Source organism: Cucumis sativus, chromosome 1 (assembly GCF_000004075.3).
Source record: "Cucumis sativus cultivar 9930 chromosome 1, Cucumber_9930_V3, whole genome shotgun sequence".
In the NCBI taxonomy this organism is placed as follows: domain Eukaryota; kingdom Viridiplantae; phylum Streptophyta; class Magnoliopsida; order Cucurbitales; family Cucurbitaceae; genus Cucumis; species Cucumis sativus.
Genome location: NC_026655.2, coordinates 2,306,361 through 2,323,731, shown reverse-complemented (window position 1 = coordinate 2,323,731; position 17,371 = coordinate 2,306,361). Strand labels below are relative to the sequence as shown.

Below are 17,371 nucleotides of genomic sequence, written 5' to 3'. Positions count from 1 at the left end.
TTAAACTCATTTACAAGAAAGTTCAAAAAGAAAGAAAAACAATTTTCTTTGTATACATTTTTTATGCCTATAAATCTAGCATTGACTTTGTAATTAAAATTGGACATATTCTAATATTTTTAAGAGAAATGGTAAAAAATAAAACATTGAACAAAATATTTACACTTCAAAAAAAAATTTATCTTTTAATTATTTGGTTTTACGGAGTTGAAATAGTTTGTCAAAAAAATTTACTTTGAAAAAACCACAATTTTGAACTCAACTATTTTCAAAAATAAAAAAATATAAATTCATGGTAATAAAAAAATATAAATTCATGGTGTGATTAGTTGATCTCAATTATTTTTTTTATATTCATATTCAAATCTCATATTAAATTTTGAGTGAAATTGAAAAATTAAAACTTTTGAAATGAAATAGTTTTATCCAAACATTTAACTGAACTAACTTGAAATAGTATACAATATTAAAAAAAAAATCAACATACAAACTTTAAAATTTCGAATTAATTAATGGTTTTATAAGATTTATAACTATTATAATTATATTTGATACGGCAATTAGTGAGCATTAAAGTTGTATTAACAAAGTTTCAATGTAATCCCCTCTTAGATACACACTATTATTGGTAATCTCGTTTGTGTATGAAATTGACGACAACCTCTAGGTAATTAATAAATATGTTCATTGAAGTTGGATTCATGCACCCACACCACAATCTTAATAAAAAAAATTCTAAAAAGAAAATACACTAATTTGAATATATTTATCTCATATAATTATTTATTTTATTTATTTGACCCTATAACAACGTTTAAATACTAAAATTCAAACATACGTGCTAATTTGAAATGAAACTCAAAGTTTAAATACTAAAAAGTATACATATTCAAACTTTGTGAAGAACTTATAGAAATTAGATTCAAACCGTAAAGATCTACTAATGTACTATTACATATATACACTATTTGAAAGTCGAGTTAAAATGGATTCATAGGGAATGAAACAGAAGTATATTATAGTACAGAATGAATGGAAGAAAAATTAGGAATTATTGAAAAGTATTTGTCAAAATTTGTTTGGATAGCAATGAAACAAACAAAAGTATGTGTGAAAGGGTGGAAATTTCAAGGTAAGGAAATGTGGCCTTGATTGGAGGGGAGAAGGATAGGGTTTTGGCTCTTTCACAACAATATTTCTTTAGATTACAAACATATTATACTAATAATCATATCACATTAAAATTTTATAATATTTTTAAATTAAATAATTTATCCTTTAAATACGTATTATTATAATTTAAATTAAAATAATTTACATTCCAAATTCTCTAATAATATATTTACTATTAATTTATTTTATGAAATATAGGCTCCAATGTTACTAATAATAATCCATCTTTAGATAATTTTATCTTATCTTTTTCCTCGTTTACTTTTGTTGTTATGTGTATATAATATTTTTTTAAAAAAATTGAACTATATAAATACACACATCAATGTAGATAATTTTATAGCCAATTTTATTTTGGTTTGATTAGAAAGTTTTAAAAGCTTATATTTAAATTCTAAAAAAGTAAAATTAACTATTTAGTTGAAGTTTTTTTTATTTAATTGGAAGCAAAGAAAATTTTAAATTTAAACAATTTTCTAAGTGAGTGTTTAGAAGAGTTTAAATTAGGAAAAAATCAATAAAATTTAGATATGTAATTTCGTAAGAAATTTCTGTTAAATAGTATAAAAATAACATAATATTATTAAATAAATAAAAAAGGGTAAAAAATAATAAATTTGACAAAATATTTATAATATATATATAGTAAAAATTTAGATTTTATACAATAACAAAAATATTTTGTTATAAGTGGTAAATATTTTAATTTATTTTGTTATGGTCTCATCAATAAATTGACTCTTTATTTATTAATAAAAATAATGGGAATTCGAACCTTTGTTTGGAGTATAATATAATTTTTTCATCAATATTCAATAGCTTGCATTACCCCAAAAAAATATTTAATAATTTTTGTTTTCTCTTTTTCTTAAAAAAAAAATTAAGGCTAACTTCTTAGTCAAAGTTTAAAAATAAAAATAACTTTTTTTACAAGGAGTAATTATTAGAACTGCCCATTTTCTTAAAATTGAATAAAAATCAAGATTTTAATTTTGCTTTTTTTCCCTAACACTATAAAATACTAAAATAGTATGAGTAATTTAAATTAACTTTTAAAAAAATTGATGTAAACATTCGCAAGTGGATTTTAATATAATATAAAAGAATAACAATTAAACGATAAGATTCATTCCATGTTAAATCATTAAAGCAACAAAACATATATGTTCACACTATATATTAAATCAACATATATATATGTTCACATTATATTAAATCAATATGAGAGACGTACATGTTTATATAAAATAAAGTATAGGTTAAATCAATTGGATGGATACTCCCTTTGTCATTAGTCAATAACTATAGTGGAAGAAAGTTACTTTTATTATAAATATTACGATGTCATATCTCATATGTCACTCTTTTTTCATCTATATTGTTATATATATTGAAGATGCTAACTATTAGTGATCATATAATTCAACTCATGTTTGTCAAATTATTTACAAATGGTGACATTTGGTGGATTTTTGTAAGACACATGCGTTGTAAAATTTTCGAATAAATTGAAGAAAGTGTAATTTTTGGAGAATTTTATACTTTCTTAATTTAATGTTTATTTTAATATTTTTTCTCTAGTTTTTATGGTCTCATTTTTACAACATTTTTTTTTTCTTTTCATTATTACATTTTAATGATTGTTGTTCAATTAAGGACTTCAACTAATATATACAAAAGAGTGCAAGTGATTTGGTTTGGTCAAGACATAAGAGTATTGAAATGTAATTGATCTTATCAGTTATGTAAGAAATAAACATGAATCGAAACATAATTATTCGAACCAATTTTCGTTTTAGTCTAAACAAATTTGAAACCAATTGAAAATAATTCATTTTCTTCATTTAAAAACGGCTAAATCGATCGAACAACCATTTGGTTAGTTTGAGCGTTTTTCTAACCTTTTTTGTTTTTGTTAAAAAACTTTATATATAGTACTCCAAATGTCGAGTACATATTCCTTCCATTCAACATTTGACAATTTATTAAATGATACTTAATAACAAACAACTAATGAAATCACAACGCTAAAGAAAAACACTTTTTTTTAGTTTTATTAAACATTCCACATCATATATTTAATAATATACTGCTTTATTTATAAATTCATCTTTAACTTTAGATTTGTCTTTCAACATGAATAATGAATTAATAATTATTCTAAATACAACACACATTACATTTGTTTTCTTTCGATTATTCATGTGATTAAAAGTATGTGTAGTTAAATTAACATAAATTTTTAGACTACGAAGGTTAAAGATTCAATTTTTCACATCTATCAATTATCGAAAAAAGAAAGAACAACCTTAACCTACTTTATTACTTTTCTTTTTTCCTTAGTGGCCATCTAAAAGAAAAAGGGCAAAAAAAAAAAAAAAAAACCCCTAAAAATAGCACTCTGGCGTGAAGGATTAATCTACTTCTCCCTTTTCTAACTAATCCATATCTTTTTTGGTGTCTTTAAGTTGAAAGTGTAGTTTTACTTTAATTTGTAATGATAATAATGATCGATATCGTGTTCGAGTACAATTTTAAAATTTTTAAATGATCTAATTGTAAACCTAGTTTATTTTAAAATGATTTGATATGATTGAAAAGGTTATTAAAGAACTAATATTTTGTATTTTTATTTTGTGATTTTTGATTTATTGGAAGCATACATTTGAGAGATAAATTATTCTATAGACAATAAAGTTATCTCAAGTAGAAAAAAGAGGGAAACTAAAAAGTATAGAAAAGAGATACTTAAATGAATAAATATAACATGTAGGGTTGATTGGATCTTTGCCAATAAACACAACAAGATGAGAAAAGACTTGAATAAAATAGTGTCCAATAATAGTTAAACAAACTCGTCCAATCACAATTGGCTAACTAACTTACCATCTTTCTCATAGGCCTACTTGAATCAATGTTTCTTTTTTTTATACACTCATTTTGTTTAGAGCATCATCAAAACTTTGTGGTTGGTCGCATGCAAGTTAGATAGCAATGTGTTAGGAAGATGTTCTCTCTTAACTATAATTGAAATTTGAGAATTTTAAAATATGATATATAGATAGTCTATGTTTAAACATAAAATTTAGAAGGTATGAATCTATTGTAATTTATATCTTAAATAAGGATTTACTAAACATTTTATAAAGTTTTAAATATCTAAAAAAAAAAACTTAAGTTCAAGCTTTAGAGACCGTTGAAACGGGAGAAAAAGAAATATTGTATTGGGCCGTCATTGTATTTTCTTGGGCAAAAATTGGATCTTCATCGTTCAGTACTGAGAAGGGAGATTCCGACCATCGTACTTCACCGGTTGCCGGCTGATCACTTGGCAAGTCAATAAGCTTTCATGGTTGAGGTTTAGTTCTACTTTTATCTAGCTTGGAGTCGGAACTTTGTTCTGTGTTCCCTAACCCTTCCTAGAATTGGGTTTTAGGTAAAGGCTAAAAAACCCTAACCTCACTCACATTCCTCCACTGATCGATCGAGACTTTTGGTTCATCACCTCCCTATTTTAAATTTCATGATTAGAAAACATTTGTACCGTTGTTCTCATAATTGGTTGACATATTAGTCGACAAACAATATCAGTAACATGAAGAAAATACATTGACATGATTTGATTAATTCGACCCACTGTTGAATGAACTTTTTTTATACAATGTATGAGAAGCAATAGTATTTTATTGGCTTAAAATAATGTAACAAACCCAAATTAAACCACTCTAATCCCACCAACGTGTCAGCTGAATTTTAACATTTATTAGTCGAGAAGCCGACGAGGGAGTTGGTCAAGTCATAGCTGACACGTATTCCTTGTTGTTGGAAATTTCCAATGATAGAAAGCGGGAATGTTGCTGAAACAAACGCCAAGCAGAAAGTTCCAGCTGAGTCCACTTGGATCAAACAATTTTTTGCTGGTAGTTGTAGCGAGTTTTCCCCTGGCAAAATAAATGCTATGGTTGGCACCTCCACATTCGACTGACTTGATAAGTCATAACAAGTATCAAACGGTGATATCTCTGGTGCCGGTGGGAGATTCGTTGTTAGCCCCAGGAACGCTTCTCTTAACACTTCATACACATCACTTGGTAGTTGTGTTATAGTCGTTCCAGAATCCACAATTATTCCCCCCAATCCTGATTCGTCGATTTCAAATCTTGACGAGGAAATCGGTAAAGGCTTTCCGCCGACACTCATTCCAATTACTTTCACATATCGAAATGAGGGAAATCGATCATTTTTAACAAGTGGGGAGATGAGTGAGTCGCTTGGTGGGTCTGTGTTGAAGTCAAGAGTGGAGAATGATGGTGAGTCTATGTCGACTAGACAATATGAAAATGATGATGCTTTTAATTGAGAAGAAATGGAAATGGCCCCACCACCGAGGCCAATTAAACCATCGGCCCCAACGAAGAGGCCTTCGTTGTCATGGCCACAACCAATCGAGATATTAGGAATGGAATTAGAATGTACAAATGTTAACGTTTCGGTGGCGAGTTCACCGATTGTGAATGATCCATCCCCATATTCAACTTTGTAGATACAAGAATTGACATTGCAACCAGCTTCATCCAACAATTGACACTGTTCCGAATCACAAGACACTGGATTGTAAGAAGACGACAATTCTGGGTCAAATATCGGGGTTATTTGTTCATAACAACCATTCTTACCAGCACAGGGCAGGCATTGAAGCCACGTAACATCACTGCCAGTATCAAGCACAAAAAAAGACGGTTGTTGAGGCTGGCCGACGCGCATCCCAACAAAATATTCACCATTCCCCTGATTCTCCCCTGAAAAAATCGGCGCAGTAAGTGAATTTGTACACTGAGATCCATTAACTTTTTTACCAAATTGTTTGCCCTCATTTAAAGAGAGCTCAAGCTTTCTATTAAGGGATCGAACTCGGACGGCATTACGAGCAAGTCAGGCCCTAACAAGACTACCATAGTTCTTGTAAGAAGAGTTATGAACAGTCAATCTAGGGTGCAATGAGAGAGACAAAGGTGAACTTGAATGGTAACTAGAGTAAGTTTGAAAGGATTTGGGTTTGATGGAAAGGGCATTTAAGGCTTGGTTAATGGAGGCCGAGACATCAAAGGTATTAGTGGAATAAGGAGATTGTGTTGTTAGTTTGCGAGAGAGAATTGATGGGAAGTGAAGGGAAGCGAAGAATGTTAGGAAGAGAAAAGCATAGGAAAGTGAAGTGTTCATGATGTTGCAATGAAGATATAAAAGGAATTTATGAAGAAGGAAGTGATGGGATTTTGGGGTTTTTATAGAGATTGGTTTGTAAGAAACATAGTGGTTTTCAGAGTATTGACTTTATGTACCTTTGGTTTTGTAATTTGCTAACTTTATTCTCATCTTATTTATTAATTCTTCTACTACCCATAGTATCCAAATAATAAATAAATAAATAAAACTATGATCAATTTGAAAAAAAAAAAAAAAAAAACTTTTAGTACGTTGCAATTAGATGCTTGCACAAAACCTTTATGCAAAAATACAAAAACAAGTAACCAATGTCTAAAATTAAACATTAAGGTTTGATGGTATAATTGTAAAATTTTTGTATACCTATACATCTAACAATTACTCTATAATTGAAATTGGACATATTCTAATGTTTAACTCAACTATCTTTTTAAAATAAAATATTTCAAATTCAAGACCGGATTGGTTTATCTCAAATTTTCTTTTGGTTATATTCATATTCAAATCTCATATCAAAATTTTGAAATGAAAATATTTTATCAAAACATTAGGCTGAAATATAGCTTCAAATATTAAGCAATATAATATTTTAAAAAATCAACCTACAAATTTCAAACTTTTTAATTAATTAATAGTTTTATAAGATATATAATTAATATGGCAATTAGTGAGCATTAAAGTTGTATTAACAAAATTTTAATGTATTATTGGTAATCTCGTTTGTGTATGAAATTGACGACAACCTCTAGGCAATTAATAAATATATCCATTACAGTTGGATTCATACACCCACACCACAATCTTAACAAAGCTTTTCTTAAATAAATACATTGTAGAGTACTATATGCTTTTATCAATAATTTGAATATATTTATCTCATATAATTAATTATTTGACTCTATAGTAACATTCTGAGGTTTTTTTTTAATATAACAACCATATTTTAAACTTCAAAACCTAATAACTAATTTAAAACGAAAGTCACACTTTAACAGTAATATTGAAACTCAAAATTTAAATACTAATAACTGTACGTGTTCAAAACTTTCTAGAGACCTTTTGGAAATTAGATTCAAAACCTAGACACCTAAAATTGTACTATATATTTTTCGGTATCATACTATTTGAAAATTGAGTTAAAATGGTTTCATAGTTAATGAAACAAAAGTACATTATACTAAATCTTTACGGTGTATATCTCATCGTAACAATTGTTGAAGCTTGTTAGATGACAAACGATAAATTTGTTTTGATAGACAATGAAACAAAAGTATGTGTGAAAGGTTAGAAATTCCAAAGTAAGGACATATGGCCTTGATTGGGAGTGACTTTTTTACAACAATATTTATTAAAATTACAACGTTGTTTCAAAAGTATAGTTTGCTACGGTATTTACTATTTTCTTTTCAAACTAAAATAATTTACCTCTTAAATAAATATTATTATAATTAAAATTAAAATAATCTACACCTCAAAGATATATTTGCTATTAATTTATAAATTACTATTATGAAATATAGCCTCAAATGTTAGTAATAATATGAATGTTTAGATAATTTTTTGGGCAATTTTATTTTGTGTTGATTATAAAGTTTCAAAAGCTTTTATTTAAGTTCTAAAAAAGTAAAATTAATTATCTAGTTGAAATTTGTTTAATTTGATAAGACAAAAGATTAATTGAAATAATTTTGTAGGGGCGGTTTCTTAAAACTTCAGAGAAGAAGAGCATTAAAAATTAACATATTCTTATTTTATGGAATTTAGGGTTAAAAATTAACATATTCTTATCTTATATATATTTAACAAACTATAAATTTAAAATAAGAATAATACATTAAAGCAGCAAAACACTATATATTAAATCAAGAGACCTACATGTTTATATTTAAACACAAGTATATGTTAAATCAATTAAAATTTATTAAACTGGATAGGATATGAAAATATTTTATTGCTATTTTTTACAATTTTTCATTTATAAACATTTTATAAAGTTTTAAATATCTAGAAAATTAAATAATTTAAGTTCAAACTTTAGAGACCGCCGAAACGGGAGAAAAAGAAATATTGTATTGGGCCGTCATCGTATTTTGTTGGGCGAAAAATTGGGCCTTCATCTTCCGGTACTGAGAAGGGAGATTCCGACCACTGTACTTCACCGGTTGCCGGCCGATCACTTGGCAAGTCAATAAGCTTCCGGGGTTGAGGTTTAATTCTACTTCTATCCAGCTCGGAGTCGGAACTCTGTCCTGTGTTCCCTAACCCTTCCTAGAATTGGGTTTTAGGTAAAGGCTCAAAAACCCTAACTTCACTCTTATTCCTCCACTGAATTCTTCAGCCATGTATGGTGGTGGTGAGTATTCCGAATTTCCTATCCTCTTCAAATATACGCATGGTCCCGCGTTTATCCATGAATTATTTCTGCTTTAATTCCCATAAATTGTTCGTTCTTCTACAGACGAGGTATCTGCTATAGTTATTGATCTGGGTTCTCACACTTGCAAAGCTGGTTATGCTGGAGAAGATGCTCCTAAGGCTGTTTTCCCTTCTGTAAGCATTCCCTGCATTTGACATGTTCTGTGTATAATATTGATGCTTATGGCGGGCTACATTCTGGTGGTCTCGATTTTGTCAACTATTTGAGTGTTCATTGTCGTATTAGGGCGAGATTTAGTTGTTGAGCTGCACAGAACGATCAGGTTTTTGAGCTTTGGATGTTTTTTTTTAGGATTTGTTGGCTGCATTGATTTGCCGCGCCCAGTTTATGTGTCAGAGTGAAAGTGTGAAGTGCTTGCCACTTTCGAGTTCCAATATCAATTTTGTGGTCATTCCTGAAGTCTTGTAGGTGTAATTAAATGTTGAAAGTTCTAGAAACCAGTCCTACATCACCAATTTTGGTAACTGAGAGTTTTGATTAAGCAATGCGAAATTTGGTTTCTAATGAGTTGAAATTTTCATTTTTTCTTAGAGTTTTGGGTTGGGATATTTCTTTTTTTGGGATAAGACCTGATAGCAATGCAATCCAATTCTTGGCGTGACAATGATAAGTTATTATTAGGAGGATCTGAGATTGATGTCTGGTATAATTGTGATTTCTGTTCTTGGTTGTGGTAGTAGAGTTCGTGATTTTTGTTCTTCTTTCTACTTTTAATTGACATAAACTGAACTGAACTTGAGAGGTAGTGTTGTAGAAAGATTCCATGGGAAAGAAAATGATATATGACAAATGGTTCTTGCCCATATAAGGACCATGTGAGAGATGGTGTGTACAACAGCTATATTTCTACGTACATTTCAATATATGATTGGTTTATATGATGCCTGTGGTAGCTGATAGGTCTGTTATTGCTTCTGTAATGATGTAAGGCATATAGCTGTATCTATCTCAACCCTTTACCTTTGTTTGATAAGGTTGTTGGATGTACCGATGAAATGGATGTTGATGACACTACAAGTACCGAAAAGAACTCTGGATCTGCTGGAGAATCTAAGAGTAATGCTAAAACTCTCGACTCCGATAAAGGCAAGGGAAAACGCAAACTATATGTTGGTTCTCAAGCTTTAGGGTTCCGCCGTGATAATATGGAGGTAAGTTGTTTCCTGTCATTGGTAGTTATTTGGAATTTTGTGGCTGTATTCTATATACTAAGAAAATGTTATATCAATCGTGTGATTCATTAGGTACTCTCGCCTATTAAGGATGGAGTTGTTGTTGACTGGGATATGGTCGATAGCATATGGGATCATGCTTTCAGGTAATTAATAGAATCTTGTAATCCCTTTATTTTGCAGCCTTTAAATGCTATGGAGTATTCACTTCATTAGTCTTGCTAATGCATAATGTAATGGAAGTTCTGTTATCTAGGTCATGTGTTTTTTCTTTTTTGTTTCTTTTTCCTTCCTATATTCAGGTTTGTCGATGTGCTTATTTAATCAAGCCAATAACTTGGATTAACTCGGGCATACTCTATTGTGTTTTATCTTCTTTTCATTTTTAACATATAAAAGATACCAATAATTTGTTAGCGGGTAGCATCAATGTTATTACATCATGTCTCATTGACATATGATTTCTTTTGGAATTCTTGTCATGCTCCTCTTTGTCCATTTCATTTTTTTTTTCTTCATGGTTCGAAGAGTTTTCGTCATATTTTATGTTTACGGATGTCAGTCACATCGTCTTGAGAGTTCTGGCATAATTTCTTTTTGTGGCCACCTATGAAATATAGATACTTCAAATTGTGTATAGAATTGATATTAGATACACATATGAGACTAATACGTCCAGATACGTGATTTTAAGTATCTGATTTCCTAAAAAAAAAATTCTGAAACCAACAGAAAAGTTAGTGCACTCAATCTTACACAGATCATTGGAAGGGACACTCACTCATTCTTCACTGCTTTTAAAAGAAACTATGTTAGAGATGATAAAAGTAGACTCAGAATAAGGAGGTCCTAGATGGTGAAAGAGAGAAGCAAACAGAGAAAATTGCTCATTGAGACCCTTTTCTTGTGACTAATCCTATGTATTATTCTTTGTTACAAATCCGTGGAGAAAATTTGGGACATTTTCTAGATCTAGTGCAAGCAGTTAGAAACTACTTACTTCAAGTGTTTTTCTTATTTATTCTACATCTTGTAGAATTTACTTAACTTCATAATAACTTTTATGATTTTTTTGTATCCTTTCAGGGAATGTCTACTTATTGATCCCCAAGAACATCCAATGCTACTTGCAGAACCATCTTCTAATTCACAACAACAGAGAGAAAAGTAATCAGTCTCAGATAAACTCCTTTTTCTGTTCCATATGGGATTTACACTGAGTTCAATTATTTAATAAGACTTTTTCTGACAGGACGGCTGAGATTATGTTTGAGAAGTACAAAGTTCCTGCATTGTTTTTGGCAAAAAATGCTGTATGTTTTTCCTATTTACTCCGTTTTCAGATGCTTCCCCTCAAATTAATTGTTTTTTATTTCTTTTTTGGTGTCCTCATTGATTGATCATGCTTTGTTTTTTAAAACTCATTCATTGAAACTTGGATTCTAGGTTCTCACGTCATTTGCATCAGGTCGTGCTACATCACTCGTTGTTGACAGGTATCAGCTGATCCTATACTACATATACTTATTGTATGACCATTGCATATTGTCTCTTTGAAACTTGGTGGGCCAAGGCTTTAATAATATCATTTTCTTGCTCAATAATGAATTCATTGATCTGATTTCATCAGAATCTATTGTTATATCTTAATATTACCGAATAGATAGTGTTTTTGCATATCGTGTCTAATCAGTTTCTAATTATTTTATTCTTAGTAGTTCTTGTCTTTTCTTGACTCAGTTATATGCCGATTATTTTGATAGTTCGCCCCTCAAATCTGGAAAAGAATTAGTTCATTGTATGGTTAAGTCATATGTCAAAATCAAATGGATTCTGGAAATTTTCATAGTTTTTAAAACAGATAGTTAAAAAGATACAACTGTCATGAGTTGGCCCAATGGTAAAAATGGAGGCAAAGTCTTGATAACTAACTAAGAGGTCGTAGGTTCAATCCCTAGTGGCCACCTACCTAGGAATTATTTTCCTACGAGTTTCTTTGACACCCAAATGTTGTAGGGTTAGGCGGGTTGTCCCGTTAGATTAGTCGAGGTACTCGGAAGTTGACTCAGACACTCACAGATAGGACAAAAAAAGTTAAAAGACACTTCGGGTTTTTTTTATTCATTCAGTTTTTCAAGGTTTGGAGACTAATGGCATATTTATAAATTCTTGGTAGAAGTTAAGTTGAATTGTAATTTTACATCCAAACATCCATTTCATTGAGATTGAGTTATTCTATACGATAACTTTAGTGCGGGAATGTTTTCTGGCTGTAAGCAATTGGGTTTTAAATGATTGATACATGCAGTGGTGGTGGATCAACAACTGTCGCTCCGGTACATGATGGCTATGTTTTTCAAAAGGTATTTTGAAGTGGATATAAAGACTTGCGTAATCTTGGCTAAATTTTATTTATCTATTTATCTGCCTTATGCTCTATTTATGTAAATATGGAATAATCAAAGAATTAATGTTCAGGCTGTTGTATCTTCTCCTGTTGGTGGAGATTTTCTTACTGATTGTTTGTTAAAAAGTTTGGAGAGCAAAGGTATCAAGGTACTATTGGCAGTAACTCTTATTCTTTATCTTTATTTTGTTGTACATGGTGATCCTTTTTGTAATTCATTTTCAATGTAAATTCATCAATGAAATTATCAAGTTCTCTCTCACGAAAAATTATGTTCTTATTTTATTGTGCAAGTGTGCAACTGCTGAAACATACCTTTCATTATGCTTGCAGATAATGCCAAGATACTCCTTCAAGAGAAAGGAAATTCGACCAGGAGAATTTCAGGCATTACCTTTAAACTATTAATTATATAAAATAATAGAAAAATCTTTGAATTGTGGTACTTGTAGTTGTAGTATATCACAAATTCAAAGGAGTATACTCCTTCAAGTTATCATTAACTGTTAATTGTTGTTGGTCATTAGTTCTTTGACATTTCATTTATCTCTTTTGTAGATAGTGGAACTTGATTTCCCAAACACAACTGAAAGTTACAAACTGTACTCACAGGTATTTTTTTGATCATAAATAATCCCAGTTATCATTCTTGCTAGCTCAATTTTTGAGTAAAATACTCTATATTGACAGAGGGTCATTGCCAGTGATATAAAAGAATGTGTATGCCGAGCACCAGATACTCCTTATGATGGTTTGCCCTTCCTTAATTTCTTTAGTTGCTAGAATTTATTGAGTTGGTTCATTAATTTATCTTTGACGTGAAGAATGAGCATGGCATGTCTTTTTATTGTTTTGCATCTCATACATAGGCTTTCATATATTGTTAGTTTTCTTTCCCTTTAAAGGAGTATTCTAATTTATGCTTGTGAGCATGAGAAGATATGTTATATTGAATTTCCCCTTTGACCCTACCATTCTTGCATCGTATTTATTTCACAGGATCCTGCATGTTGCATGCTAATTAGTGTGGTATTATATTTCTATCTATGCAGAAAGTGCATATTCAAATATCCCAATGACGCCATATGAACTTCCTGATGGCCAGTAAGTCGTTTAAGAGAGTTTTGGATGATTACATTTTCAAGCATGGATTGATACTTTTGTCTTAACTTATGTTTTCCCTTTTTCCTGTATTGCGAACTTTTGGTTATTAGCTATGCAACTTCTCCTAGTCTCAGTACTTTTTTTCCCCTTCTCTTTTTCTTCTTTAAATCATCTTTTTTACTTTTGTTCTCCTTCATGCTTGGAACAGGACTATTGAGATTGGAGCCGACAGATTCAAGATTCCTGATGTTCTATTTAACCCGTCCTTAGTGCAGGTGAGTGACTTAATTTCCATATCTTGAATTGAGAAATTTTGATTGAGTGGTGTGCATAATGGCTAAGCTAATTAATGATGATTCTATTAGACGCTATGTGCTGCTTCTGTCTTTCACTTATATGGCTGTATTAGTTTTTATCATATTTGGATGAAGAGAAAACGATTTTCTTTTTATCTTCCCTTTTTTTTTTCATCTTTTTCTTTATTATTTCACTATTTAATTTGACAAGTCTCGTCTCGTAATTGCCTATGCATGTAGAATAGACATATAGCTCATAAACTATGCTATTTATGTTATTTGGACCAAGGCCTTTGTTGAGTCATCAATCATCTCGGTTCTTGTCATGAGTAGCTATGTGATATTGTTACTTCTCTTGCTCTCTCACACTTTTATGTTATTATTACTAGACTATACCTGGGATGGAGAGTTTCACTGAAACAGCTCGCTCGGTTCAGGGATTGCCGCATATGGTATGTCTGTGCTTTTATTACCATAATCTCATTTTTTGATAACCACCTTTATATTTTGCTCCGTTTCAGTTTCTAAAACATCGATTATGTCCTACCACAAGAACAAATTGAGTTGAGTCTTAGAGGTAGATTTGCATAGGTTGGTTTAATTTTAATATATACGGAATTATGGACTAGGTATTATTGAAAACCAGTTTAATTATATTGATCGGTTTGGTTCTCCCAATTCTGGGTTTATTGGTTTAGTTTTTATTGCCTATTTTGAGCTTAAATCTCTAATAAGCATCCAAGTTATAAGGGATTTTGAACAAATAAATGGTTATTTTCTTTTCTTTTTCAACAAGGTGTTTTGGATTTTGTTTCTTTCTAAAATCAACCTAAATCTTAACCACAATAGAATTTCCAACATTCTCAACAAAGTACTTGCACTATTGAGGCCATTTGTAAAAAAATTAAATAAATCAATGTTATTGGTATGGTTCATTATAAGCCGTAAACCATACTGGATCTTCAATTCTTAATTCTCTCAGTCTTTACTTTTGGAGATTGAAGAACCAAATATGGTACAAAAGTTGGATCAAACCAGTTTCATTGGTTTAGTTTTTCAGTTTTCTTGATTTTAGGCACACCTGTGTGTTCTTCCATAATCTCACCCAATTTGATAATTATTTCCACTTAATCCTTTCAACTTTTTGGTTCTGTTCATAATTTTGTTCTGCGTTTTTATAATTAAATAAAATCATGTATTTTTAGTTGAAAAGACAACATTAACTATACTTTTTATTTGTGCGCAGGTAATCGAGAGTATAAATAAATGTGATGTGGATATTCGGAGAGAACTATTTAGCAGTATACTGGTATAGTTCAGTGCTCTAAGTATTATTTCTCTCTTATTTTACATTTTTTTTTAAAAAATATTAATTTCTTGTGATATATGGTTGGTGAAAATGCTGCACATTTTTTAGTTTCTCTCTGTTTGTTTTCCAATTTAGATGCTAGGAAAAAGTATAAAATGTGATCATCTCAATTCTCAAGTCCAGCGTATGGCTCATGAAACATGCCAATGTGGCAAACAAGGCAGCAGCCTTCCTTTAATGTTTCAACTTATGTTTGCTTTCTTTTTGGCATATTTGTCGTCATAATCAGTGTGTTTATTGGAAACACTCGTGAACTTGATCTCTTTTTCTACCTCTTCCAGCTTGCTGGTGGAACAGCTTCAATGCAACAGCTTAAAGAACGTCTTGAGAAAGATTTGTTAGAGGTATATCTACTAATGATTAGAAATCTCCGTGCACTTGAATGAAAGGGAGAAGAGGATAGATCTAAGACAAAATCACTAAGTTTGTCCTGAACTTGTAGGAGTCTCCTCAAGCTGCTAGGGTTAAAGTATTGGCAAGCGGTAATGCAACAGAAAGAAGATTCAGGTATGAGCACGCTCATCTTATTTCTTATGGTTATATCACATGGAACATTCTTCACATATTCTATTTACAACGTTTAATGTTTACCTGTCCATTGGGGCAGCTACATAGGAAAATAATCTAATTCTATGTTTGATGTTTTCTATGTCCTCTGTTGGATACATTTGAAATTAATTTGAAACTACTCTATGCTTTTCTTCATGTGCGGTTGGCCCCATGATACTGTTTCCCCTAATGTTTATGCACATTTTACTTTCCTCCTATGTTATTTGTCTAAGTTCTGGTGAAAAAATTTAATGCAGTGTCTGGATTGGAGGGAGTATATTGGCCTCTCTTGGTTCATTTCAGCAAATGTGGTTCTCCAAATCCGAGTAAGGCTCAAATACTTGCCTCAGCAAATGTGGAGGTTTCACTTTGAAGTAGTTAAGAATCATATTAAATTTGTCCTTGTTACCATAACAGTCACTTCATTTTGTTTGCATCTAACAGGTTCGAAGAACATGGGGCTTCCTACATTCAAAGAAAATGCCCGTAGACAATAGACAGTAGACATCTTTCTTTGAAATGATAAACTATGAAGGTTTATTTCCTGTTCCATGGAAGAATGATAATTTATTTCTTCTTGTTTACTTCAAAATTTCAAACTTGGGTTCCATCTTATCAAATAACCATAGGTTTCTTCATGCTTCCAGGTTTTTGGACGCTCGATCTAGATGTAAGCTTCGTCCTCAGGACAGCAGGTTGTTAACTTTTAGTTTCCGTAGGCAACTCCCGTAATTCTGTTTAGCTGCTTTTAGCATCTGCAAGGCTAGAATACCATCAATTCCCTGATATACTAGTAGAGAGAGGTTTAAATTAACTTCCATCTTTTTCATTATATGCAAATGTGTTGCCCCCTGTTTTATTTGTACATTTTAATTTATGGCCTTTAAGGCAGCCACTAGTACTACATGGTAGTGCAACAACATTGCCTTTCCTAGGGAGAATGATGTGAATGAGAATGTTAATGGTAAAAATTATTTGATATTATGTTGCTTGGTGGGTTGAGAAGTTCCCTTCCATTTCTAATATTTCTCTCAACTGAAAATGTTTGCTCTGAGAAACGTAAACTCGAGTAATATCGATATCGAATGACTAAGGGGTTATTTTATTTCCTTCATGAGTACATCTTCAATAGAGTGAGAGCTATTTAATCGATTTGTGTTGATTTTCTAAGTCGTCCAATGTTGGTTAAAGGTCATTTTTTAGCACATCGTATGGCCTTTTGTACAGAATAATACTTTATTTTATAGCTTAAATACCTTAAGCTTATGGTCTTGATCACGAGTAATGATTAGTCTGAGATTAAATACATTTTTTTACTCTTCGTACGGTATCAAACGCGTAATTGAAAGAAAAAATGTTAGCACTCGAAAAAATCGTTATTTATAATTTTCTTCGATCGTTCATTTTTATAATTGTCTTTAAGACCATTTCTAAGATAAAGTAAACAGTATATTAAGTTTAAGCCATTATGTACTAGTTTATAGAATTATTAAAAATACTTTAGTAAAAAAGTTAATTGAATTTGGAGATTTACTCCAAATATATTGAGGCTCACATAATATTGTATTTTTTTCGATTAAATAAGACGTATAAAGATGAGTGTATTTTGTGTTTATTTAAATATTGTCATTTCAATAATAC

At 30.7% G+C, this 17,371-nt stretch overlaps 2 protein-coding genes across 3 annotated transcripts; one reads left to right on the top strand and one right to left on the bottom strand.

Annotated features, from left to right (window-relative positions):
- Positions 1-4,926: 4,926 nt before the first annotated feature.
- On the bottom strand, positions 4,927-5,937 carry LOC101202903 (protein ASPARTIC PROTEASE IN GUARD CELL 1). The gene has a single exon (XM_004138293.3). It carries the CDS (start codon positions 5,935-5,937, stop codon positions 4,927-4,929), a length of 1,011 nt encoding a protein of 336 aa, XP_004138341.3.
- Positions 5,938-8,426: 2,489 nt separating this feature from the next.
- LOC101218049 (actin-related protein 4) lies at positions 8,427-16,753 on the top strand. 2 transcript variants are annotated; one of them, XM_004138188.3, is made up of 21 exons: positions 8,427-8,749; positions 8,855-8,946; positions 9,808-9,984; positions 10,078-10,151; positions 11,092-11,172; positions 11,258-11,318; positions 11,452-11,501; positions 12,314-12,368; positions 12,484-12,561; positions 12,746-12,799; positions 12,971-13,024; positions 13,103-13,163; positions 13,465-13,516; positions 13,725-13,791; positions 14,202-14,264; positions 15,059-15,121; positions 15,463-15,525; positions 15,624-15,688; positions 15,988-16,056; positions 16,175-16,265; positions 16,378-16,753. In XM_004138188.3, the coding sequence occupies exons 1-20, from the start codon at positions 8,737-8,739 to the stop codon at positions 16,218-16,220; spliced, it is 1,338 nt and encodes a 445-aa protein (XP_004138236.1). In that variant the 5' UTR covers positions 8,427-8,736; the 3' UTR covers positions 16,221-16,265; positions 16,378-16,753. The 2 variants fall into 2 exon arrangements, with proteins under 2 accessions (XP_004138236.1, XP_011648825.1); XM_011650523.2 differs by having other exon boundaries at positions 16,360-16,753.
- Positions 16,754-17,371: the final 618 nt, after the last annotated feature.